The following is a 27,358-nucleotide window of genomic DNA, read 5'->3' as shown; positions in this document are numbered from 1 at the left end:
TTTAATCTTCATATTAAACACAACTATGCATCACTGTTGAATTTACCCAACTCTCCACAAAGCTAGAAAAAATAAAATCATATTCCAACATTTCATAGCCTCTATTGTTTAGTTCTTTCATGTGATATGGATGTCGCTGGTAAGGCCAGTATTTGTTGTCCATTTCGAATTACCTCTGACCCGAGTGGCTTCCTGGGTTATCTCAGAGGCCAGTTAAGAGTAAACCACATTACTATAGGTCGAGAGTCACATGCAGGTCAGGCCAGGAAATGACTTGAGGTTTCCCTTCCTGAAGGACATCAGTGAACCAGGTGGGTTTTTACAACAATTAATGATGGCCACCGTTACTGAGACAAGCTTTCAATTCTAGATATTTTAATGTTGATTACTTGAATTTTCCACCATTGTGGGATTTGAACTCATGACCTCACAGCATCAGCTTGGTCTTCTGGATAACTAATCCAGTGAAATTACCACTGTGCCATCTCCCCATAACTGTGAAGGGGTTATTGTAACAAATAAATCTGTAATTACTGAGGAGCAGACAGTAATATGTAATTAAAGTAAAGAATGAGAAAGATAGGGTTAAACGAGTACATATTCAGAATGCAGATTAAAGCAGAATTAGCATATGAAACAATGTTACTAAAATTGCTCATTAAGTTTTATTATGAAGCTAATGAAAAAAACCAAGATACAAGTTTATAAACCTACATGAGAAAGTAAAATAGGCATCAAATCTCAACATATTTAAACAGTAGCTCACACAAAGGACAGGAAAATATCAGATAGAATTCCACTCCTGATGGCAATCCAGTAACCTCCATATGCGTGAGTGGACATCACGTGGTCAAGGCTAGCTCTGACGCATCCCATAATTAAATAGCCTGAGATTCATGTATAATAAATAACCACTTGGTCAAAGTAATCGAATTGCACCTCAGTGATGAGACACTTGCATTAGAGAAGGTGAACAGGGCCCTGATCCAACAAGTTATATGACATCAATTTGCATGGCACTCCACTTGTGAGCCCTTGCCAGATCAGCAGTCATTAAAAGCCAGTTGTTGCTTTCTCTGGTTTGCTTAATTTTCAATTCAACTCAAAAACTTGCCTCTTTTCCCTTTTTTCCTATTTTGTGGATAAATGACCTTTCTGGTACAATGTAGAGAGCCTTACTGAAACTGAAAACTGTACAGCATCTATACAATTATCATAAAGTCAGGCCGTTTGAGGCAAGACATTCTCCACTCAAATCCTTGCTAATTCTCATGACTAAACCAAATCTAACTATATATTTCATTATCCCTTTTATCAGGATGCCTTACAGACATTACTTTTCTGCATTAACTCTGTGGCCTTTTTAAACTGGTAATTCATCTACTTTTGTATCTTGTGTACTATTTCAATTCCTGATTATTCCATTTGGATATTGACAACATGAACATATTTTACTAAAGCAATCATACAGTCCTTTCTTTAACTTCTCCAGCCGACAGTCACCAGCTTATTTCAAATTTATATTTTAGCATTTTTTTTGCCCCAGCTCACCACAACTTCAACTGGGTGCACTCGGGAGTGGGCCCATGGTCGGCTTAGCACATCAGAGACAAAATCATTTTGTATGCCTGTTATCCCTTGGTCACTGTCTATCACGTCACTGGGATCTTGCAGCTATTATGTATTTAACTTTACAAGGAATAGCTGATTTCTTCATATTATGCATCACCATGCAAAACCATTATACTTTCATTATAGAATCCCTACAGTGCAGAAGAGGCCATTCAGCCCATTGAGTCCACACTGATTCTCTGACACAGTATCTTACTCAAGCTCTCCTCCCCCACACTATCCTCATTAGCCCACACATTTTGCATGGTTAATCCGCCTAACCTGCACATCTCTGGGCTGTGGGAGGAAACGGGAGCACCCAGAGGAAACCCACGCAGACATAGGGAGAACATGCAAACTCCACACAGTCACCCAAGATTGGAACTGAATCCACTGTGCTGCCCATAAAATCAAATATAATCATATTCCTCGTTATCCCATATTTCTTGCTAACCCAACCATATATTTTGCATGGTGATATATCTTATCTCTTATTTGTGATGGCATATTCTGCACAAGTCATCGAGATTACTATCCCTGAAGCCTTGCACTACATTTTAGTACATAGCCATATATTTTACAGGAATTCTTTTCAGTTGCACCACTGTGTTTCTAACCTTACCACGTGGAGGGCAACACCCATTCAAGACTCAAGCTACAGAACCACGGCTTATCACTATACCTTGCTGTACTAGTTCCTCAGTTGTCTCCTTTACTTGTGGGCAGTGACTTACTCCTGACCTTCTGCTTCAATGTGTGTGTGTGTGGGTTACTAAGTTATTCACAGAAATGTTTCCTTTCTTTATACTTTGCAGAGTGCAGTTAGCTGGTCCTGAACCTCAATATTCCTTCACTTGAGCAACACAATTCCAATGCTTGGCACACATTTATTCCTCCTGGATATTTCGGAACTGAGTGTCCCATATTATAAATACTACATAGTACTTCTATTATGTAACACTAAAGGTGAAGGCTTGGTGGTTACAAGATCATAATGAGTGAAAGTATTCAAGATGAGGAATTATCATATAAATTAAACTGAAGTGTTAAATAAGTTTAGTGATAACTCTATTATGTATCTGCTTAAAAGCATCCATGAAGTAGTAAACCAAAATATGAGTGACAAGCTGAACATTGCACTTGAAATGATAATCAATTTTGCTGTCTTTATAAAGTAACCACTTCTAATCTGAACTAGTACAGAGTTTGTACCAATAAACCATGTTGGTTAGAAACATTTTTTACAAATCCAATCGATCTATATTGAAATACAAAGTACAGTACTATCTCCCTAATAATGACATAAGCTATTATAAACATACATACCAAGAGAGGTTACAAAGTGTTCATGTGCATTCAGGGTCTTCATGCACCGTTTGTTCTTGTAGTCCCACACTCTAATGGTTTTGTCATCGGCACAGCTCACAATAAACTTTCCTCCAGGATGAAACAGGGTACCACGTACCCAGTTATCATGGCCAACCTAAATTTAACAGAACACATCATGCAGGAGTTTGCCACTCGGATGCCAAAACAGCGCTCAGACCATATTTTCCCAAAGAAAACTTTAAAATTGCATTTGTTTTCTATCTTTTGCAAATTGGAAACATTTTCCCTTCAATCTAAGATAGTATGGGCTATTGATTTCCATTGTCACTATGAATGCAATTTCATCTCACAAAGCACATCTTAGCCTTGAAAATTCAACTTGCTTTTAAGGTACTATTTTCCCAGTTTGAGCAGATAATTGCTCAAACTGGGAAAATACATCCCATTCTTCCTTACTACAAACTCTTAATAGGATTATAAGTATTTGCTTCAAAGATGTTGGCAGTACAAATGAACCATGTAGTGAAGACTGAAGTTCTGGTGAAAAGGCAGTGACTAAGTTTTTTGATGCCCGAAATATATTTTGGCAGCTACTTGCTGTTGCCATATCAAATAAAATATTTACAGTCCTGAAAGCGAAAAACTGATAAATCTACAGGGTGGACATCTGATTCGAACAGATATACAAAATCGAGCATCATAGATTTAGATTCTTACTGAAACTATAATTTCTGCTTGGTGCACCCAAAACAGTGCAGTGCTTTGGAGGAACTCGGACTTTGAGCTTCCACAGTTCAATGCTAGTAAATGGACACATCAAGAAAACCATCATCCCAAATTATACATGCTGCTGGAAGACAATGTTGGTATAAGTGGAAGAATTTCAAGTACAATTTCATTTAACCATCGTACTCTACAGGATCAATGGAAGTAGCACATGTGCTGAATTTATTGGCAATGATGTAAGTAACAAATTCAGAACTTGCAGTATAGCATTTACAAAAAAATTGGTTACAGATTAATAGGCAGTCAACATTATGCTGTTAAGACTGGATGAGTTCTGTTGGATTATTCAACAATGATAAGAGAAAATTAAAAGCCAAACTGATGTGAACTCTGTATCTGACCATATACTTAGCATTGAGGTCAGTATGAGTGGAATCCTGACAACTGCTCTCTTTCCCTAGCCCGGCAATAAAATTAGGCGGCTACTTCTTTCATACTTGAATTGGAGTCTAACCTTACTCCCAGCCCATGTGGTTCAGTGCATTGACCAACTGAGCCATTGGTAAAAGAACTGACCAGGACAACTGAAACACTCTAAATTATCTCCAATATATTTTTCAGCTTGTGACATGCACTCACCAGTGTCATAAGGCACATTCCAATGCTAATATCCCACATCTTAATAGTCTTGTCTCTGGATCCTGACAGAAGGAAAGGTCCAGGTTTGCCACTCTTTTTAGTCTGGAAGGAACAGAAATTGAAGATGCTAAAAATGCATATTAAAGTACACCACTGAAAGGAAGAGAAATAATTTTCTACACTGGTTTGAAAAAATATATTATTGGTTATTTGCATTTGCTTTAATTTCCCAGATTACAATTTTAACCATTAATTTGGATACAAGTCGCAGTAGGCTAGTTCATGACAAACAAGTTGGTTAAACACAGGTCCACGTGATGGTGCAGATATTGGTAACACAGCAAAGTCATCTCGATAACTACTGTGTAAAGCACATTAACATTTAAAATAAATCATACAAGATGACTGTTTAATAAAAAAACAGTCAGGCTGAAAGTATTCACCTCAACCGTGGGAATAGATTGCATACTTCACTAATTCTTTTTAATATAGCAGATATGAGTGTTAGAAAAATGAGAAGCATTATCTAAAAATCTTCACTGTATTTCACACAGGATATCAGTTGTTGGGCAAATAATTGATTGTTCTAATAATCCAGTATCTTTGAATGGTGGTTCAGTCAAATAGTTTACCTAAACTGCTGTCTTAAATTTTTTATTCAGCATGAAATTATGCAGAATGCACAATGATAGCTAGTGCCATCATTATTTGCTGAAGTTAAAGCACTCAAGACAAAAAACAGTAGACATTTGAGAAATGTAACTAGCAAAAACTTAAAACCAAAAGGTGATTCTACCATCTGTGAACTTCTAAGTGAGAGTCCAGATAGTAGAAAGAATTCAGCTCAGTGGAAGCCACAACGACATGCTTTCTCTATCCATAAGATGCCAATGCACAGATCAGAAACCTAACTATAAACTGGGTCACAAAAGCTGCCTAATCCTAGGAGCAATAACTGCACCTTTGCATCCAATCTAAAGAATGCAATTCACTTCAATTCTATAATACTGGTAATTAAAATATCAATTTATGCTGATATTTCAATGAGACATTAAATAGAAGTCCCATCTGCCAGTTTGAGTGCATGCAAAGATCCAATGACCATTTCAAAAGACAGCAGGGAAGTTACCACTGAAATCATAACCAAAGTTAACCCTCAATCTACATGATACAGAATGATCACATTACTGTTTGTGGAAATTTGCTGGAGCTGTCACAACTTGGCTACCAAGTTTCCTCCATTATAACAGTGACTACAGTTCAAAAGTGCCTATGACTGTAAAGCTCTTTGAGATGCCAGATGTCATGACATGTTGAAGGCTCCGGAGGAGTCTGTAGAGGATCGCAACAGACACCTCCAGACGGTGAAAGATGCCCTCATAAGAACAGGATATGGCGCTCGACTCATCGATCAACAGTTCCGACGCGCCACAGCGAAAAACCGCACCGACCTCCTCAGAAGACAAACACGGGACACGGTGGACAGAGTACCCTTCGTCGTCCAGTACTTCCCCGGAGCGGAGAAGCTACGCCATCTCCTCCGGAGCCTTCAACATGTCATTGATGAAGACGAACATCTCGCCAAGGCCATCCCCACACCCCCACTTCTTGCCTTCAAACAACTGCGCAACCTCAAACAGACCATTGTCCGCAGCAAACTACCCAGCCTTCAGAACAGTGACCATGACACCACACAACCCTGCCACAGCAACCTCTGCAAGACGTGCCGGATCATCGACACGGATGCCATCATCTCACGTGAGAACACCATCTACCAGGTACACGGTACCTACTCTTGCAACTCGGCCAACGTTGTCTACCTGATACGCTGCAGGAAAGGATGTCCCAAGGCATGGTACATTGGGGAAACCACGCAGACGCTACGACAACGGATGAATGAACACCGCTCGCCAATCACCAGGTAAGACTGTTCTCTTTCTGTGGGGGAGCACTTCAGCAGTCACGGGCATTCAGCCTCTGATCTTCAGGTAAGCGTTCTCCAAGGCGGCCTTCACGACACACGACAGCGCTGAGTCGCTGAGCAGAAACTGATAGCCAAGTTCCGCACACATGAGGACGGCCTAAACCGGGATGTTGGATTTATGTCATATTATCAGTAACCCCCACAGCTTGCCTCCTGGACTTGCAGGCTGTCCTGTCTGGAGACAATACACATCTCTTTAGCCGGTGCTTAATGCTCCCTCCACCCACATTGTCTGTATCTTTAAGATCTGGCTGGCTGTAGAGATTCGCATTCTAATTAGTATTCTGTAACTTGATTTTTGTGTCTGTGTCCTGTTTGAGAGCACATTTCCACTCCATCTGACGAAGGAGCAGCGCTCCGAAAGCTAATGGTATTTGCTACCAAATAAACCTGTTGGACTTTAACCTGTTGTTAAAACTCTTACTGTGTTCACCCCAGTCCAACGCCGGCATCTCCACATCATCTCTATCATCTGACAGGGGAGTTTGTGGGGGCACTATTTTAACAGAAATAATTGCAAGCTTGGTAATCGAGTGCTACTGTTGAATTATATTACAACGAACCCATACCAGTAATTAGGGCTCAGAACAAGGGCCACTCAAGACATTCCAGCTTCACAGGATACTTTCCAATGCATATTGGCAGTGTTTCTTTACTTTTCCATCTGCCCACTTCATGTACATTCAGCAAATGGGAACTCCTATGTGAAACTTTACGTGGGTCCTCCTAGTTTTCTAGGTTGTTTTCTTTTCTCCACTCTACTCCAATTTTTTTTTTACAAGAACTCAATCACTAATTCTGAAGCTTTGCTCATTATATTAACAACATGATAGTTTTGCCATGATGAGAAGGTGCTGCACTGTACTGGTGCCGACTCTGAGGGGGGTGTCCCGTACAGGGCTTGGTCTGGGTGTTTATAGTTATGCTGAAGTTCGAAGTGGTTCTATTTCTAACTTCCAGAGTAACTATTAGTGTAACACTGGCACAATCATCTGAAGATAGTGATTTAAATCACTGCCAGATGGTTCTCAGTGCGATGCAATTGGCCTAGGGAAGTTAGCACTTCTGAACAATTGCCACGTAAACCCTTACCTGGGAATTGTGAGGGGGATAACCCAGTGCATTTTTGGCTTACGTCCCAAATCCGATGCTGGGGAGATTGGAAGTTACGGGCTGTAATGTAACATATACTACTACTTACAGTCATTAACTTATGGGTACATTTGAAGTTATAAGATGTGAAGTTACATCAAAAACTGTGGCATGGATTTCGTGGTCAGCAGAGAAATGACAACGCTCACTGCTGACCTCAAAGAAAGCTGCCCACAAAGATCAGAGATCTCTGTGCAGTGAATTTCCCGTCTCTTGACTTCTGGTGCCCAGTTAAGGGGATCTCAAGGCATCCATCAACAGTGATGTTTTCAAGCAGGGTCTACAATGAATCATAATTCAAATATTCAGACCGCAAACCAGAAAATAAACTGCACCGAATTTTTCACTTCCAGTTAAAATTGGAGATAACAAACGACTGGGATATAGACAATTAAAGAAACATTAAAACATTTAAAATATTGATTTACAGGGCATGAGCGTCACTGGCTGGGCCCAGCATTTATTGCCTGTCCCTAACTGCTCTCCACGTCAGAAGGCATTTGAAAGGCAACCACATTGCTGTGGATCTGGAGTTCCAAATGGGCCAGACCAGTTAAGGACAGCAGATTTCCTTCCCTAAAGGAACCAGATGGGGTTTTACAACAATCGACAATGATTTCATAGTTATAAGACTTTTAATTCCAGATTTTTATCGAATTCAAATATCATCTGCCCGTGGCAGGATTTGAACCTAGGTCCCCAGATCTTGTCCTGGGTCTCTGGATTACTAACTAGTCCAGTGACAAGTCCACTGCACCACTGCCTCACCCCAAAATTTTAAGAGAGCTAACAAAATAAATGACTGGGATACATTCTGAATTAAAGAAACTGTGTTAAAATATATCATTGGAGAAATTTGGCACTCCACAAGTAAAAGGATTAGCTCATCAGGGGCTGAGGCTTTGATGAGTAATTATGAACTTTTAATGCTGGTAAAAACCCAGTTACACCTCAACAACTTTTTCCAAGAGTTTTATACCAAGTCTAATAGCATAAAAGGGAACATTTTCATTAGTTCTACATTGCAGTCTTGAGGGAACTTCAACAGTGAACCCAAAGAGGAAGCACAGAACCACTCACTATGCTTTGATTTCCAACGGCTGCTGCTGGTTTCAGAGGAGATAGCTATGCAAAGATCCAGGGTGAAAAATCTACATTTCTTGAAACCTCAGATGACTCAAGGAGCTTCAATGGAACAATGAAGCTTCTTTAGAACAAGTACTCAGCCGTACCAAGGAACGTCAGCCTCACAGATAGATGTGTGGCACAAGAGAAACAACATCCGAACCAGCAAACAACTGCTCATGTTCAAATTCTACTCAAGTTCCCAACAGTGTTTTACAATCTGACCAAACTAAATTCATTTTCCCTTTTAGTAAATTGGTATTGATAGGTATATATTTTGATGACAAAAGTTAGATACTTCAATTAAATTGACCACTGCTAGGGACATGCTAGTATAATTCTTAGAAATCTGTATTCTATTTTGCTATACTGATACTATAGATATTGCTGAAGGAAGCAATTCATTGGCAGCACTGGTTCAGGTCCTTAACATTCTTATTTGGGCCATGAGTTTGTCAATATTCTGTGGTGCGACTAGAGAACGCTGAGCTATGATTACTTGTTGGATATTGAACTGTTTGATGTAGGAACAGCTCAACATCCAAGAGTTATCATTTATAAAAATCCGAAACTGACTTTTCCCAATAGTACCAGTGAATTAATATAGAGAGTGACCAGTGGTTGCACTGGTTCAGCAGAATTAATGGTTGAGAGATGGTACATGACAAACTTTGCACAGGTTCACAAAACCATTCGTATGAAGTTCAAAAAATAAGCTTTAAAACATTCAAACAGATGTTTACTTCCATTTAAACCAGCAGTTTGCATCCAATGCAGAACAGCATCTAGTTTTTGATTTGCTATAGTGTCTGAGAGGAGTAATAATGAGAATTTCTTTTTGGCTTTTAAAATGGTATGCCGATATTTGTAACACAATCTAATTAACGAAATAGCCAAATGTAGGTAATCCACTATTTATATTTGACAATGTCTCTCTTATACCAAGTTTTGGTGATATATTACCATTTGTGGCAGTATTGTAGCCACAAATTCATTGTATTAATTGATGCAAACTTCAAAACTCTTGTCTACCAAGCCTTCCTGCATATCCAAAAGAAAACTCTTACTCAGTGACCAGAGATAGAAATTCATTTGCCTTAAAGGTCCCCACCACACCCCTGGCGAAAGCCACTAACTTCAGAAGTTCCCTTTTGTATCCGCCTGGGGAGTTTGCCAATCTGCTGAAGTTATGGCAGCTGATCGGAGAATGACTGAAGAAATTTATGGCCGTTTTTATTTATCATACCAACACAAATATTTGAATCAGAAAAGCAGATTCAAACTATGCCACCCATTTATGATTTCTAATAACGGCCATATCAGGGAAAAAAGTTTATATTGTGAAACGCAATCTTAAATGCACAAAGATTTGTCATTCAACTCAGCACCCCTCATATAACTAGCCACATTCAATGGAAAAAGTCAGCACACGAAATAATGAAAAACACTAATCAATGAAAAGTATTTAGTTTTCAGCTTTATTTTAATAGGACTACATTGGATTTTTAAATAAAAACCACCAAGGATTGTTGTTACACTCTCCAATTGTTGAACAACTGCATAGGAAAGCCTTAGGGAGAAAAATGTGGTTTTGTGCGACTTGCTCCAAGTTCAATCACCGTATGGATTACTACAGAGTCAGAGGTCACCAGCTGTCAATCACATTTGACAAAGTGACCTTAGATTACCTTCAAATGAAAATGGGTGCAGGCTAGTCTAACTGGTTGCATTCTGCATCAAATATATTTTTGGAAAAAATGGGAGCAGAAGAAATCCAATTATTAAACCTTTAAGCCTGAGAAACAAACTGTTTATTAACTTTAGACTGGTTCCATTTAAAATTGTCCTTTAATACTGATCAATCCTACAATTAAACCTCTTGGCTTTAAAGCCAGTTTCACTATTTTTCCATTAATGCCAAGAATTAACTTGAGAATTCTCAATCCAATTCTCAAAAAATAAAAAACACCGAAATATACTTGCAATCTGGCAGTAGCCAGACCATAACGGAGGACCTATGAATGGGTCGATTGGAAAGTGAAGTATTGCACTAAGTACATCATTATTTAAACAAAGATCTGCACTATATCTGCCTAATGCATCACTTGACAGAATTGTACTTGGGTCATCAGACGCTTTCCCAGCAGTCACCTTTTGCTAGAATTAAAATATTTTGGATTCAGGTTTAAATTTAAAATTTCTTAGTATGGCCTTTTGAAGCCAATGTAAACTCTTCTGGAATTGCTGAACTACTGAAACCTTAATGCAACCTGTTTTCCTTGGAATGAGAATGACTTATGTTTTAGATCAACTTTTTTGTGACTTCCGATTGAAATAGAACCATTCCAACTCTTAGAATCTTACCTCAGATCCTGTTGCTTCCAAAATAGTTGGGTAGGAACTCTCCGGTGCCCAGGAGATGCACTCTACGACATGTTCATGCTCTCGAAGTTCAGCTTTGCATTCCTTTGTTGCTACCACCCATACGCGGACAGTCTGATCATTGGAACAGCTGGCCAAAAGAGTACCATCCTGGTTGGGTCGGACCATGCGCACCCATTCTCTATGCCCCGTGAAAGTTTTCACACAATAACTGTGAGCAAAAAGTTAAATTGATGATCATTTATAAATGAACAGGAGGAGAAATTTAATCAACAGCTCTTTTCAATTCACTAATCAAGCACACAAGTTCAGAAATAATTTATATTGTGTGTATTTAGGTTTTTATTCTGTGGGTTTTTATTCTCACCAACAACGATACCTTGAAGTCTTTAACATTCATGTTGCATGTTCAGCAAACTGCCTTCAATCAAATGCTCCTGTTGCCTAATCAATGCAAAACCTTGAAACAGTACTTACCGCATTGTAAATAACAAAAGAAATTTGTGGTTTTTCTACTAGTCTCTGATTTGAAGCTACCTCAGAAAATGCTTCAAAATATTGCAACTTACCATTCACTACTCCCCTTTTTAAAAGGAAAACCCATCAGCTTTAGCTGCCATACAGTTGGAACTAGTTGAGTGGGTGCAGCAGAGCCCTCAATCTTGTGAAGTTACTATACTTCCCTGAATTTCTCATACTAAAAGCATGATTTCTGTTGCTGCACAGAATATAGTGAATATTGTTACAAGTTACAAATAGGAATGTTAAAAGTCAAACTATTGGTTATCAATATACCAATATGGTAAAAATGATCCCCTCCACCAAGACAGCAATCAATAAGGCGAACTGCAAAATCTATAACCAGCAGTCAGGAAGATGACATGCAACACCTATAGCACCAATAACATTAAAAAAGTGTAATAGCAACAGTCTCAGTGACCTTACCACTTTCTTCAGTCTGCAGGTCTATGCAGATAAAATCAATGCAAGAGCTAAAATCGATACAATTTCCTGGGGACTTTCATCATAACATCAGTTGATTAGATACCCAACTATAAGGACCATGGAAGGTTACAGCACTGGATGCTGCCATTAATACCCTAAATCTCTGCCAATTCTTTACCAGAGAAATTTCAAAACTAATCCAACAGCTCTGTTCTCCCCATAGCTTTATATATTCCTCTACTTCAAACATTTATCCATCTTCCCCATAAAAGATGCCAAGGTCTCTACTTCAATCCCTCCCTTTGGCAAAGCATTCAGTAATTTCATTATTTTATTTAAACATTTTCTTCTACACCCTCTCCTCATTATAACTATATCGATGGCCCCTTGTCAAGCTAAATCCCCCATCATAGTAAACTATTTACTCTACGCTGCGCCTAACCAAATGTTTGCATAAATTGATAATTACTTGATTGTTGTACGCTCTGTCCCATTTATAAAACCCAAAATATTAGGAGCTTTTAATGGTTTTACTTGCCTGCACTTTCCAGTAATGACATCTTTGAATCCTTACATAAAAGCTTTTTAAGCGCAGCCAAAATTATATTTGTGCACCCATTAAAAACATAACATTAAAGTTAGTTGAGTGACTCACTCAACAAACCCAGAGCTGACAGTCAACTCTGTAAAAAGGAAAGTCAAATGGCACAAATATAATCTGAAAAAACCAAAAAATCCAGAAAAATGCTGGAAAATCTCAGCAGGTCTGACAGCATCTGTGGAGGGACAATAGAGCCAATGTTTCAAGTCTAGATGACCCTTCATCAGAACGCTCTGAGATTTTCCAGCATTTTTCTGATTTTGTTTCAGATTCCAGCATCCGTGCTATTTTGCGTTAAACAAAAAATCCATAAAGCAGGTGAACTTAGATGCCAACCCATAAGAAAAAAGGCCCAGAAACTGCAAACATGGTGACTCCATCCAGATGGGCTTACCATGGAGTAGGCTGCGAAATAAATTATTCATTGTTATATACAAAATATTGCATGCAACTTTCAGGGAATATTTGTATCCCTGGAATTTTCAAGGTAGACAGCTTCCATAATTATATCAGCTGATTTGAATGTCGTATCAAAGTCCGTTTCATTCAAGTTACAAAGGTTACTGCACATAAAACTATTGCTGTGCAATGTTTACTGTAACTTACATTTATATAGCACCTTTAGCATAGAATGTCTCAAGGTCCTTCACAGGAGTATAAACAGCCTAAAATTAACAGTAAGCCCTTTGCTGAGTACATTTCAAGTGAAATGCTATGAGAAAGAGAAATTGCTCATATATACTGATAGTACATTCCTCCCCCCTTCCCCTCACATTCAACGGGCCACTGAACCCACTTCCAGTATTCTCCATCCACCTGGACCCGTCCCGTTAGCCTCTTAACTGCTCTTGATCCTTTCATTGAAAACTGTCAGCGTGACATTTCTCTGCGCCCCTCACTCATGCTAACTGGTCTCCCTCTGAACTTACTGCGCTCTGTTCACTCGGATCCAACCCTGACTTTATTAAACTTGTTGACAAGGGTAGAGCAGTTGTTGTTGTCTGGCATACTGATCTCTACCTTGCAGAGGCTGAACACCAACTCGTAGACACTTCCTACATACCCCGGACCATGACCCCACCACATAACTTCCAAGACTGTCTCTGGCCCCATCACCATTAAACATCTTCCCTCCACTGTTTTCGACCTCTCAGTCCTCCAGGTGCCAGAATGTCTCTTGTTCTTGCCTTTAGACAGGGCTGACTTTTATTCTGCTACTAACACATACTGCCATTTTGCCTTCAAACAACAGTCATCTTTGTTCTGCTATTAACACTCAATCTGGACCAATGCTTCTGGCCTTCAGTACTATTACCACTCCACTTGCCTCGTGTTCCATGATTTCTTAGTTATTTAATCTCCTCTGCGTTTGAACCTATACCCGATCTGCTCTTTTGCTCCATCTGCCCCTCCCTGCTGCTTTTTCAACAGCAAAAAACCCATCACATCCCTCCCACTCTCCAATTCTAAAGTCATATTAGACTCAAAATGTTAACTGTTTCTCTCTCCACAGATGCTGCGGCTGTTTTCTAGAATTCTTTTTAGGTCTCCAGCATCCGCAGTATTTTGCTTTTATACCAGATTCTACATATAGTCTCCAGTGACAGATCATCTTCCACAATAGTGCCCAAAATATATTGTTCTAAAATTAAACTTTAAATTATGACTTTGATTCAATGCATTTGCTTGTACACTTACCCAGTTTGCACCTCCCACATTTTCATGGTTTTATCCCTTGAAGCAGATACTATATGATCTCCATTAGGCATGATAGCTACTGATGAAATATTATGATCATGTCCTAAAAGTGAAACAGAATTAAGTTAGCTTGGGATAAAAAAAACCCCAAAATGCCATTAACATTCAACAGTTCTGACAGCATCTAAAGGAGAAAGAACATCTCAAATGGGACCCATCAAACTCTGGTGAATGGTCCAACCTCTCAATTATTCGGCATTAACTCTACTTTAAAAAAATACAAGAGCACTTGCTAGCCTTGGATTTCTTTTCTTTCGCATATTCTTACTACCACTGTGCCACAAAGGTTTATATTTTTGAAAGACCTGCTCTTATATAGTGTCTTAGCAATTTCAGGTATGTCCCAAAGTATTTAGAATGTACTTCATAAGGTACTCAAGCACATCGACCATTGAGGGAGTAACAACTCACGAAGAGATGAAATAGCTAGCTAATCTGTTTTTGTAGTGGCATTGGTTGAGGGCAACTGACCTTATTCAAATTGTGCCACGACCACTTAAAGCACTCTGACAAGTAAACTTGACAATGGCTCAACACCTCATTTGAAGAGCAGCACCTGAAAAGGCAGTGTTCTTTCTGTATTGCACTGACTTGTCAGTTTGGTTTATATACTCAAGTTCTGGAGTGGTGCTTCAACTTAGAGAGAAAAGTGCTACCAATTAAGCCTGGTTGACAGGCATTTAAATTTTAATTATTCTTTAGGAATTACTGTGAATATACAAGTCTGTTCTGCAACTTTTGCTAAATGCAAGAATTTTTAAAAAAACATTAAAACACACAACTATTCTCAAAAGTTTGTTTCCCAACTTGCAAACTAGTTCGAAAAATCATCACAATTGTCGAGATGTCAATCATCTTGTAATACATTGGGCAAATAAAGATAACATTTCCAAGCATGTGTTTACATTCCTGTGGGTGTTGTGCACCATCAATAACCAACCTAGTTAAGCAAGGATGGCAGGTTGAGTGGGCGTTCATGAACATGATTAAATGGACAGTAATCCTGCAAGTAAATTATATTTCAAGGGTGAATAACCAGAGTAGTCAGTAACAAAGCTAGATGTAGCACAAGGCAAAGGTGAAATAGAATTTCTGGCTTCGTATAATTATATTCTCCTTGTTTGAGTTTACCCCTCGTTGCTTTAAAATAAGGGTTTGCATTTGTTGCCGATATTTTTTAAACTACATACTAAAAAGAATCAAACTGATCGATGGATCAGAGACAGAAAGAAATCAGTTTAGTTACAATACCAAGTCAGATCCTATCATGGACAATCCAAATTCAAAATTGTGCTATTTCTTGGATAGTTCCTCCACTTCAGTGGAATTTTATTTGTGCATTTAAAATTTCAATTATAGCCATTAAAGTCAGCACAGCTACTAGTGAACAATTACAGAAGCATGAAACAATATCTAAAAATGCATTAGGGCAGCTGTAAAATTGCAGTTATAAACAGAACTGTGCCTGCAACTTTCATCAGGGAAAGGGGTCAGGGAGGAAGGCAGAAAAGAAAAGAATTCAAGACAGGATTTCCAAAACGCCTTTCTGATACATTGTGACTAGTTTCATTTCAAAGTGATAACCAGCTACAAGTAAATATTATACAATTTCTGGATTAGAAATGCTGCTCAACAGTGTGACTAATAAAGGGTAAAACCTTCAAACGGGAATTCCACAAAATATTTGAAATATTTTCAGAAACAGTGCAGAGCAAGAAAAATGATCAGTAGTCTTGGAATTCTGATTTTTGACAGTGATGAATGAAATTTACTATTAGATTTATGAAGTGTGATTTGATTTATGAAGTAGAATTTTGCTTAAAATTCAATTTACGGCAAAAATTGATTTTTACTTACTTGATAAAAAGGACACTAGCTCCCCTTACAGTGTCACCATCTGCAACTCCATCCCTGTGACCTCCCAGCCCCACTCCAATAAAAGAATTAGACTCTTACCATGCATGGTCCTAATGCATTCAAAGCTCTGGAAATCCCAAAGCTTGATGGTCATATCAGCAGAGCAGGATGCCAAGAGTTTGCCATTCTGATCAAAGGAGATATCTTGTACAGAGTCTGTGTGACCTTTCAGTGTACGTTCAAAGTCTCCAGTTTCATAGTCCCAAACCTATCAGGCGAATATAAAAACTAGAATTCACAAACTGCAGGATTGTTTGCCAATTTCACATTTACACACAGCAGGACAATTCACCATATCTTTGTGAAAAATTAATTCTCTTGAGCACTGTTCCACAAGGTAATCCATGCCATCACTGATGAAGTAATATATGTAATAGTATTAAATTGTTATGCTGTGTTCCAAATGACAGCAAATCGGGTTTTTCATTTATTCCAAATTGGACTTGCAGGCAATTATTCTTCTGAATAAAATTTATATCACAGACTAATGATATGCAAATAGAAAGTGGTAATTAGAATAATCAATTGCTAATTTAAGTGGTTTCATAACTAGCTGGTGGATCTTATTGTAGGTTATGGCATGGTCTATTGAAAACTGTAACTGGTACATGTAGAACAAATTCCATTTCAAAAATTTCAACATGCAATTCATTGGGCTTATATGGCAAAAAATATGGAATATTTTAAAAGCCATAGGACTGGAGGGCAAAAGGAACCACCTCTTCAAAATACAAAGAAGTCCTTGCCTTTTTGCTTTCTCATACCCGTGTTTTTTTTAAGCAAATAGCTTCATTTGCTTCCATGGTTGCACAGTCTTATGGATATACCCAACAGAAAACAAAGAAACAAGATTGTACTACATGTAGCATACAATTTAGATAGTTACAAATTGATATGCCCAAGCAGGAAGCTGGGAAGGCTGCTCAGTTTTATGATAAACCAGAAATGTTGGTAAAGTCAGCAGGTATGGCAGCACCTGAGAGGAGAGAAAGGGTTAATGTTTCGAGTTGAATATGACTCAAAACATTAGCTATTGTTCTCTCCACAAATACTGCCAGACTGGCTGAGGTTTCCAGCATTTTCAGCTTTTATTTCAGATTTCCTGCATCTGCATATTTTGCTTCTTTTCCGTGAAGAGTTTCCACTCAGGTTAACTGGTCAATGATTCCTGCTGTGACATGTGTACATGTGGATATTGGGCGAGGATAGCTTCAAGCTCAGTTCTCATATGGAATAGTCCAATAGCCTCTGAAGGCTCACATAGATGTGGGACTGCTGCCTCACAACGCCAGGGACCCGGGTTCAGTTCCAGCCTTGGGGTTTCCACGTTCTCTCTCTATCTGCATGGGTTTCCTCCAGATGCTCTGGTTTCTTCCCACAGTCCAAACTTGTGCGGGTTCGGCTTGCTAAATTGCCGCTTAGCATCAGAGGGATTAGCAGGGAAAATACGTGGGGTTATTGTTGGCTTAGACTTGATGGACTGAATGGTCTCCTTCTGCACTGTAGGGATATGATTCTGAGGGAACACACACTTGGGCAAGTTATGGACTCCAAATTTTAACATATTCATACAGGAGGCAGTGGAGAGTAGAAGAAGCCTACCAATAGGGTTCAATGGGTAAAATCCTGTCAGAAAAAGCCAAGATGCTTGAAACTATTCTATATGCAGGATTCTAAAATTGACCATAAAAAATAACTCCATGAATCCGTTTTTTCTTCAGCCTAGAAACCTTTTTCATCCACAATTTAAAAAAGCATTATGGAGATGGAATGCTATAAAACCCACAGACTTCTGATTACACTAGACAGCATAACCATTCTAGCTGCTCCATGTTGGATGTATTTATTATAGTCCTGGTAAAACTTGCCATGAAAAAGACAATTCTGTGCAACATGATGGCAACATTCATGGATATTTCTCATCTTGGAAACAAATGTTCACTTTCTTCTAAACAGGCAGCTAATTTATCCTCCTACAAAAGTTACAAAGTATCTTGATTGCCATCTCTATCATTCCTTCTTAATAAATACTAATTTCCATGAATATAGATCCATGAAGGTTACAAAATGATGCAAATCGTTTCCTCCTTTATTTTGCGACTCCAAAAGGGGATGGGGCAGGTGAGTCAGGCAGACATTATCTGTCAACCTCAATGAAAGCAATTCTTGCTTTGGAAAGGTAAGTGCCATAACAAAGAACCACACAAAAGGATAATTTTACTCAATAAGTTGGAACTGTACAATTAGAAAGGCTTTAAATGCATTTATATTCTTACTGAACTTCATTCAGCAAGCTGACTATATGACAACCTTCAATGATGAATTCCTTAAGAATTCTTTACTTGATAATCAAAATTGCAAACACAGCATGGAAAGTTGTCAGAAATCACCAATCTTGCAGAAGATCTGCCCTCCTGTAACAACTTGCCCCCATTAAACAGCAAGTCTAAGATTACATGCATTATTACAAAGTCCATTTTCACTTTTAGGTCCTCAAACTAAGAAGGATAACACCTGCACCCACCAGCCCACACCAGTCTAATAGCTCTGTAGTAGCATGCACTCGTGAAGGAAGAAATCCACTCAGCAAATGTTCAGGAAAATAGAAGTCCACCTGAACTGAAGCCAAATTGACATTCAATGCCACAACAACACAAATCTTCTGCTAAAGTCAGGATACTGTTTAGGAAACTCTGCAAAATAAAAACCTACTTCTGTCAAAAAGTGCTACAAAAATACTATCATGATGTTCTTATTCCTCTTTTTTGCCATTTTCATGATACCTCCTGAAGATGCAGTGAACAGGGTGTAGAGGAGATTCACTGGGATGTTGCGTGGGCTGGAGCTTTGAAGAGAGACTGGCTAGCTTTAGGAACCCTCAACATTTAAAATGCATTTAGATGAACACTTGAAACATCATACAAGGCTATGGACCAAGTGCTGGAAAATGGGGTTAGAATAGACAGGTGCTTGATGGCCAGTGCAGTCATGATGGGCCAAAGGGCCTCTTTCTGTGCTGTTAAACTCTGATTAAATGGTCAAACTCCTTTTTTGTGTTCTATTGGTTGATTACATCAGGGATGGCAATACAAGCTTAACTGACTTTGGTACTCTTATTTTAAAAAAAATCAAGGTTATTTGCCTGGATTAGAACAGGAACTACAAGTTGGCAATGTGCGTACAAGTATCATGTGAACACAGGGTTGGGTCAGGCAGTGATCATCCTGCAGTTCAAAACCTGCTGACACTTATTGTCCATGATCATGCAAGAATAGACATTTAGGGAAATAATAAAGAGCAACCAGTGTGCCAAGTATGAAATCAGTGCCTTAAGGAGTGACAGGTAGAAAATTAACCGGAGAGCTAAAAGCAATTAGACATGCAATGTTAAACTGCAAAATCTTTAAAGCTACACAATGATTTTCAAACCCAGCATACACCTGGGAGTAATTATGACCATAGACTCTTTCAGCGAACACCAAACCACAATTCTGACCAGGTGTAGTGGCTAACTGAACTAAAAGCATATAATTCATGCACCAGCAAGCATAATGTTTTCAAATTTCATGCAACTCTCCGGTTTATGTGGCCTGCCCTGTGCCAGCACTGGTTGGATGTGCACACGGCATCCAATGTTTAACTTGCCCTTTTTGCCCTTTCATTACCCATGCTTAGGGATCAGCAATAACCTAGCCACCCTAAACGCATATTTACAATAAAAAAAACTCTACAGTTCTCACAAATGAGGAAAGCTAATTTGCCCAACAGGCATACCCCCCTTGTTTCACCAGACTGAATTTCCCAACTCATGCAAACTTAGAACATCGAACAGTCAACACAAAGGTCTAATTTTTCCTCAAAGCAGAGGGTCATAAAGTGCAGAAAATTAATTGTTAGATTTCATTCAGAACTCCGCCCAATTACTTCAAAAAAATTACCTGCCCAGACAACCCAGTTATTACTTGGAAGATCTATTTCAGTAAATATGAGCCACCGTACATACTGTCTAATTTAAATTACCTGTAAACTAATGTTAAGAAGTCTCGCTTGTTCTTTTATTAAAATGGCTAATTTCAAACATGACAATGAAGTAAAAAAGGCTCCATTAAAGTGGATGGTATATTATCCAAAGTCAGTGCTTACAACAACACTAAATGTTACGTACAATTCAATTACAAATTTCAAACTCTCATCCTTCAAAGACAGATCGTACAAAAAAAAGCTGTACGGAATTGAAAAACTATACTGTGGATTATTTTCTCAAAAACATGTTCTGTTTTCCCATTCAGAGCCAACCATTCTCTTATCATGGGTATGGTCAGTTAAGCAAAGGATCCAAGTTAATAATAATTTGGTGACAGGCTCTACCTGGAAGTATAGAAATTACACATTTGTCCTGTAGCTGGACTTAACTTCATTTAGATATCTGAAAGAGGATTTTCATTTAAAGCATTCTTTACCTTTATTGTGGCATCTTCAGAGGCTGATACCATGACACTGAAGACTGGATGGAAAATAACTCGTGTGACTGGACTTCTGTGCCCACTCAGAGAGTATCTTTCTGGAGGACGTGGGATCCATTCTTTTGGGTCACGTTTTTGACCCAGAGGTCCAGCTGAAGTGAACTCCTCTTTTGCCTCATTGAGTTTGGATTCTAGTTCCATAACCTGTTAAAGAGAATTAAATCAAACGCTTCAGGATTTTAATTTCAAAATTCAGGACAGGTAGCTTTATGGGAACCAAATGTGGGAGTGTAGCTGGAGGGAAAGGCGATGACAGTCCTAATGATAGCTAGGATCCTGTAAGAGCCGATTGCAATTTGAGAAGTCATTTCCATTTGTCAATTTTAATGGATGGAAATTTCAAAGGACATTTTGAGAACTTGGAGTAACAGAGTACACTTCACGATGGAGCATGGGTAAATACGTGATAGAACATGGGGCCTATTACATGCAAAACAAAGTATTTTGTAGCTGTGAAATAAACCAAAATGATTTTTTAAAATGTCAAATTTTTTTTGGGAGAATTTTCTTCTATGTTCAAAATACTACAGTCGTGTGTTTCGTGTTCTGGGGTGGAAGCTTTACAGAAATCAGAGACGATATCTACTAGATATTGAACAACTTCCTTGCAAGAGAAATGCAATTTAGGCAACAACTTAAGACCAAGGTGTAGTGCTGGAATAGGATGCTCCTCCTTATTCATAGAAATCATAGAAACCCTACATGCAGAAGGAGGCCATTCGGCCCATCGAGTCTGCACCGACCACAATCCCACCCAGGCCCTACCCCCACATATTTACCCACTAATCCCTCTAACCTACACATCTCAGGACTCTAAGGGGCAATTTTTTTTTTTAACCTGGAAAAAGATCACTGCGGTCAACAAAGACAACTCCAAGCAGATAGGAATAGTTGGAACAATTTCTTGAGCCATACGTATAAGCCAAGGGCCTGGAGTTCAAAAGGAATTCTACGTTCATAAAGAAAAAAAATTATTTGGTTTTAAATGTATATGCAATTGAAAATCTCATCAAGCAAACCTTCATTTTATTAGATGTCAATTCAGGAATGCAGAATTTAGATTTGTCTTCTAGAATAGTTCAGAATTTTTCAAATGGACATTTGAAATCCGATTCCAGAGCTAGTGGTTCCTAAACTGCGTTAAATGCATTTTTTGAAAAATGTAAAGATGTTGGTCCTCCTTCGGGTTGCCTGATGGCCTGTGAGGGTCAGACACAACATTGAGCTCTTGTAATGACATTGAGATTTTAGGCATCTCTCACGAGTTGGGAAGTGAAGTTGAGGTCAGCAAAATTAGGCAAATACACATGGACCAATGGTGTTTTCTTCTGACAACTGCCCAACAAATCACATTAGAAAGTCACCTTCTTCTGTAGTCTTATCACAGAGGTCCATTTTTTCTCCAGCAGTCCAGCATATTTCTTGTCTAATTCTTCATTCTAGAGAACAGAAACAAAATAAGAGTCAGAAAAATACATGTTGCAATTTAGTTGAACAACAAATCCAATTTTTCCTATGACCTGTAACTCATTTTTTCCGAACAGTTATCATCTTGTTAACTTGACCCCAAAAAAATCAACACCTGTCCTCCAAACCCAATCAAGTGAGGAAAAAAAGACTTCATCTCCTATCTTGCTCAAAACTTGTGAAATCTGTAATTGTGGGAACTTATGTTTGGTGTCCATTTACTTGCATATATAGCATGTGCCACTTTATCATCTATCAACATCTTTGTGTCTTTAAAAAAAAAATTTAAGACACAAAGACTGATGGGCAATAAAATTTCCACAACTTCTGCTTAAACATCAAACATTTGTCAAGCTTCTGAACTTAACGACATCAAAAACTGCAGCTGATTTTGGATGCTTTTCATGGCTAAGTTTGGACAATGATTCCTATTTTAAACAGTAACAAAGCTCCAGTTTACAGTGACAATTTCTACTGTTTATGGAACTTTGGTCATGCACATCAACAAAACATACATTTCCTCATTTGGACAATGCGCCAAATTCACTTTAGGTGCTTTGAAAGCAACAAAAGCTAAATGTCTGTTCAACAAAAAGATTGCTACTGACACAGCAGACATCGAGACCGAGGACTGGTAGGTCTGAAGTATACAAAACAGAGCATAATAGCTGCAGAAGCCCATCTTGTACAGAACATCTGGATGGAAGTCAAACGTCCATGGTATTTAATCAATATTGGTACTGGAGCCTCTGTAAAGTTTGCCCATTGATCATAAAGCTATGCCCAGAAATGTTACAATATTTAATTATGAAAAAGGAGCAACTGAACTCAAAAGTTACTGAAGTTCTGAGTGCCTATGATTATGCATAAAACATATTAAATGAATTTTAAGGTACAGGAATCCTGTGTAAAAGATTTGAAAAGGTGGCATTCCATAAAATGGCATTTCTTTCCCTTGTACTTTCCTTCATGCAGAATATCAGCAAATATCATGGATAAGCACCCAGTTAGCTTGTTGGGCCTCTAATTAGACAAACTTCAATAAACCTTGTTCCAGATGAACAATGAACCATGGCGAGATCACAAAATAAGGAAAATTCTCAATGATTGCCTTAAAAGGTTTCATGAAGCAGGCTAAAACATTCTCCAACTCCACACAAGGGTTAATACATTTGTCCTTTCAGCCTTGCCATCTCTGTTGAGAAGCTATGCAGGTATGTGGCGTTTGCACAGCATTTTGCACTGTTCTGCTCAGCAGGCATCAGGTCGAGGTTATTAAAGAATGACCCACAAGAGAGCCCCAGACAATTTTATTTTTCACTTGGTTGGACACGTTGGCTTTGGTTTGTGTGTCAAACACTGCAAAGATCACCTGGGGGAACTCAAAATTGTGTCTGGAATTCAGGTTCAAATCTCTTGTGTGATACAAAATATGTCAAATTGTGTCATATCAGGCTGTCTACCAAGATCAGGTCAAGGCCTTGATTTATGCCTTTTTCAGAAAAAAAGAATTTACAACATCGTAATTTCAGCTGCTAAGGTGTAAAAATGCAAAGTGTACAATATAGCAACTTATTTTCTCTTGTTGCATTAAATTTCTAATACAAAGTCTGCAGAATGTCCCAGAATCCAAGTCAACGGAGCGCAAGCTCTTGGTATCAGTCCACCTATTTGAGATGTTTCCTTTCCAGCAGATTTGTAGCAGCCAATCCACACATGCATTTCTCTAGCAATCTTCACTGTTGCCTTATAGTCAAGGAATGGGGAATAAAAATGGATGCTATACACAAGAGGAAATCGTTGAGTTCATAGGACTCCAAGTGCAGTTTTGAGGAAGGCATAGTGACCTATGCAGCAAGATCCAGAAGAAACCAGCACTGAGGGTTTAAGTGGCTTCAATAATGAAGAAGCAAAAAAAACAGCTGCTTGATATTATAGCTGTACAAGGTGAAATGCCAAGATGAAAGATTGTTGAAGGTCAGGGAAGGTGAAGCAATAAGGGAGGGTTTAAAAGGGAGGGTGAAAATTTTGAACCTGCTTGGTTGGGGCAGGGCACAAGACTAGGAAAGGATGCAGATGGAAGTATGTCGGATTTTGTTTGACTGAGGCACTTTGAATGAGATGTCAACTGGAAGGTCAAAATGGGAGAAAATTGAGAAAAACCTCTATGTTGACTGAATTGACTACAGTTGTGGTAGTAGCAGAGGAATGGCAGTAGAAAGGGGCAGGTGCAAACAGACAATGAAAGAAACCAGTAATGAAACAGATGTGGGGGAGGATGTTGAGTATGAGCAAGCAGTAAATGAAGGTTCTGTGCATCCTGGGACAGCTTGACAGGGCAACCAAGCAGGCTGTTGGAAGCACAGTTGGCCAACACCATTTAGTGCCAATGGCTCATTTTTCTGGTATCTGGAAACTTTTGACAACTACTGGATTGGCTCAACTCCGTGCAACAGAGTTGCATTCTAAGTTATGAAATTATTTCATAGCTCTCAACACAGTTGATTGGCAACAACTGCTCTCAATCACATTATTGTATTGACCTACTTATGTGAACAGCAAAGTAAATTGACTTACCATATCTAATTCTGCCTCCTTCTTAAAAACTGAATAAGCTTCTTCATATCCATTGGAGCGAAGATAGTCAGCTATAGCTCGATTTCTGAAAAATAAAATTGAATTTTAAAAACGAAAAATAAGACATGAGATTTTAAAAACTTAGTGCTTTGTACAACCACCAGATGTTTTGTAAAGCGCTTTACAACCATTAAGTACTTCTGAAGTGCAGTCACTGCTGTAAGACAGGAAAAGCTACCACAAACAAGGTTATATTGACCAGATAATCAGTTCTATTATGATGCTGATTGAGGTATGATGTTAGCCCGAACACTGGGGATAACTCCTTACTCTTCTTCAAAACAATGCCATGCGATCTTTTACATCCACTGGAGCAGGCAGATGGGCCCTGGTTTGACATTTCATCTGAAAGGTGGCATGTTCAACAATGTAGCACTCTTTCAGCACTGTAGTGGACTTTCAGTTTTCACATTTATTAGTTTCATAAGTAGGCTTACATTAACACTGCAATGAAGTTACTGTGAAAATCCCCTAGTCTTACGTGCTCAAGCCTTGAAGTGGGACTTGAACCCAAAGCCTTCTGACTCAGAGGCGATCCAACTGAGAAATCGCTGAACACTTGAGTCAAAAGGAAAAAAAGTGATAATCTGAAGAATAAATATTAAAGAATTTTTTCTTGAACCCCAGAACTGCTGAGGCCAAAAGGAACCATGCATCTGCAGCATGCCACATAAAACATTTACATACAGTTTTCCCCTTATATACAGCTGATGTAGAGGTATTACTCGAATCTGTGACGGAGGGAAACGTGACAGATACTATTGAGGGCACTGTGAACCACAGTCAAGGAAATTTCTGGTATGAAAGGTGGCATCATCAGAATACCTATGACATTGACTTAGAAACTGGGAGTGTGCTTGCAGAGATTGAATTGGGGAAAATGGGTAGTTATGAGAATTGATGGGCTTAATGTAGAAACTAGCTCCAGAAATAAAGATAGAGAAAGAAGGGAAGAGTTGGAGATGTGAAGGTGATGAAAGGGGTGGAAGCAAAGTTTGGGTCAGGAGGAATGAAGGATGGTGACACAGACACCTATTGTTGGACAAAGAGAGGGGGGGGGGGTGGGGGGGTTTGCTGAGGATGAGGCAGGCATATCCAGGATTTTCTTCAAAGATTTGCCTTAACTGGATCCATCCCATTTCCTGAACTGCTGCCCTCTTTTTAGGTCAAACCAAACCAAGTAAACAAACTCAGATTAAGGGACCCGGGTTCAATTCTGGCCTTGGGTGACTGGGTGGAGTTTGCAAGTTCTCCGCGTCTGCGTGGGTTTCCTCCAGGTGCTCCGTTTTCCTCCAACATTCCAAAGATTGTCGGGTTAGGTTGATTGGCCATGCTAAATTGATCATTAGTATCAGGGGGACTAACAGGGTAAACATGTGGGGTTATTGGCATAGGGCCTAGGTGGGATTGTTGTCAGTGCAGGCTTGATGGGCCGAATGGCCTCCTTCTGTACTGTAGGGATTCTATGATCCTACGATTACAGCCACAAAGTTGCAACGCAGGTGGACAAGATAGTCAAGAAGGCACACAGCATGCTTGCCTTCATCAGCTGGAGCACTGAGTTTAAAAATTGGCAAGTCATGTTGCAGCTTTATAGAACCTTAGTTAGGCCACACTTGGAATATAGTGTTCAATTCTGATTGCCACACTGCCCAAAAGATGTGGAGACTTTGGAGAGGGTACAGAAAAATATTACCAGGATGTTGTCTGATATGGAGAGCATTACCTATGAGGTTGGAGAAACTTGGTTTGTTCTCACTGGAATGATGGAGGTTGCGGGATGATCTGATTGAAGTCAACAAGATTATGAGGGGCATGGACGGAGTGGAAAATCAGAAGCTTTTTCCCCCAGGGTGGAAGAGTCAATTACCAGGGGGCATAGGTTTAAGGTGCGAGGAGCAAGATTTAAAGGAGATGCACAAGGCAAGTTTTTTTTTACGCAGAGCATGGTAGGTGCCTGGTACTCACTGCCGGGGGAGGTAATGGAAGCAGTTACAATAGTGACTTTTAAGGGGCGTCTTGACAGACACATGGAGAGAGTGGGAATAGAGGGATATGGTCCCCGCAAGGGTAGTGGGGCTTAGTTCAGACGGGCAGCATGGTCGTTGCAGGCTTGGGAGGGCCGAAGGGTCTGTTCCTGTACTATAACTTTTTTTGTTCTTTGATTAACCAATTTACTTCCTGGAATCCACAACTGGGTTTTCCCTCGCCCACATCTTCAACCCCACCAGCCTGCATATCAATGTGCCCTCAACTGTCCACCCAGACAGCAACCGGGAATTTGTGCAGGGAAACAGGTAATACACAGGCAACATTGCCTTTAAAATGCACACAAGCACGCTCGTGGCAATCGTAAAAGTGATTACGCAGTGAAACAACTGAGTCACACAAGCAGAAAGAAAGGAAACACTGTTCCACATTAAATGTACTGCCCTCCACATTCTCACCACCTCATGACAAAAACATAGCTTTTCTCCCCTTTAAACATTGCAGAGACTGCTTCTCCATGACACCCGAGTCCACTCTTCAAGTACCCGCAACACCACATCCCCTTGCAAGCTC

At 39.2% G+C, this 27,358-nt stretch overlaps 1 protein-coding gene across 1 annotated transcript in view; it reads right to left on the bottom strand.

Annotated features, from left to right (window-relative positions):
• Positions 1–27,358, bottom strand: part of pafah1b1a (platelet-activating factor acetylhydrolase 1b, regulatory subunit 1a) — a 97,101-nt gene that overhangs the window by 7,936 nt on the left and 61,807 nt on the right. Inside the window, exons 3-10 of the mRNA XM_078224757.1 lie at positions 24,737–24,821; positions 22,057–22,131; positions 20,630–20,836; positions 16,209–16,377; positions 14,193–14,295; positions 10,931–11,159; positions 4,306–4,407; positions 2,938–3,094 (exon numbers count right to left, since the gene is read on the bottom strand). Coding sequence (XP_078080883.1) covers positions 2,938–3,094; positions 4,306–4,407; positions 10,931–11,159; positions 14,193–14,295; positions 16,209–16,377; positions 20,630–20,836; positions 22,057–22,131; positions 24,737–24,821 — 1,127 coding nt within the window. The remainder of the gene's footprint in view (positions 1–2,937; positions 3,095–4,305; positions 4,408–10,930; positions 11,160–14,192; positions 14,296–16,208; positions 16,378–20,629; positions 20,837–22,056; positions 22,132–24,736; positions 24,822–27,358) is intronic.

Source organism: Mustelus asterias, chromosome 12 (genome assembly GCF_964213995.1).
Source record: "Mustelus asterias chromosome 12, sMusAst1.hap1.1, whole genome shotgun sequence".
Classification (NCBI taxonomy): Eukaryota; Metazoa; Chordata; class Chondrichthyes; order Carcharhiniformes; family Triakidae; genus Mustelus; species Mustelus asterias.
Note: the sequence above shows the minus strand (reverse complement) of the source record. Positions and strands in the feature narration are given on the sequence as shown.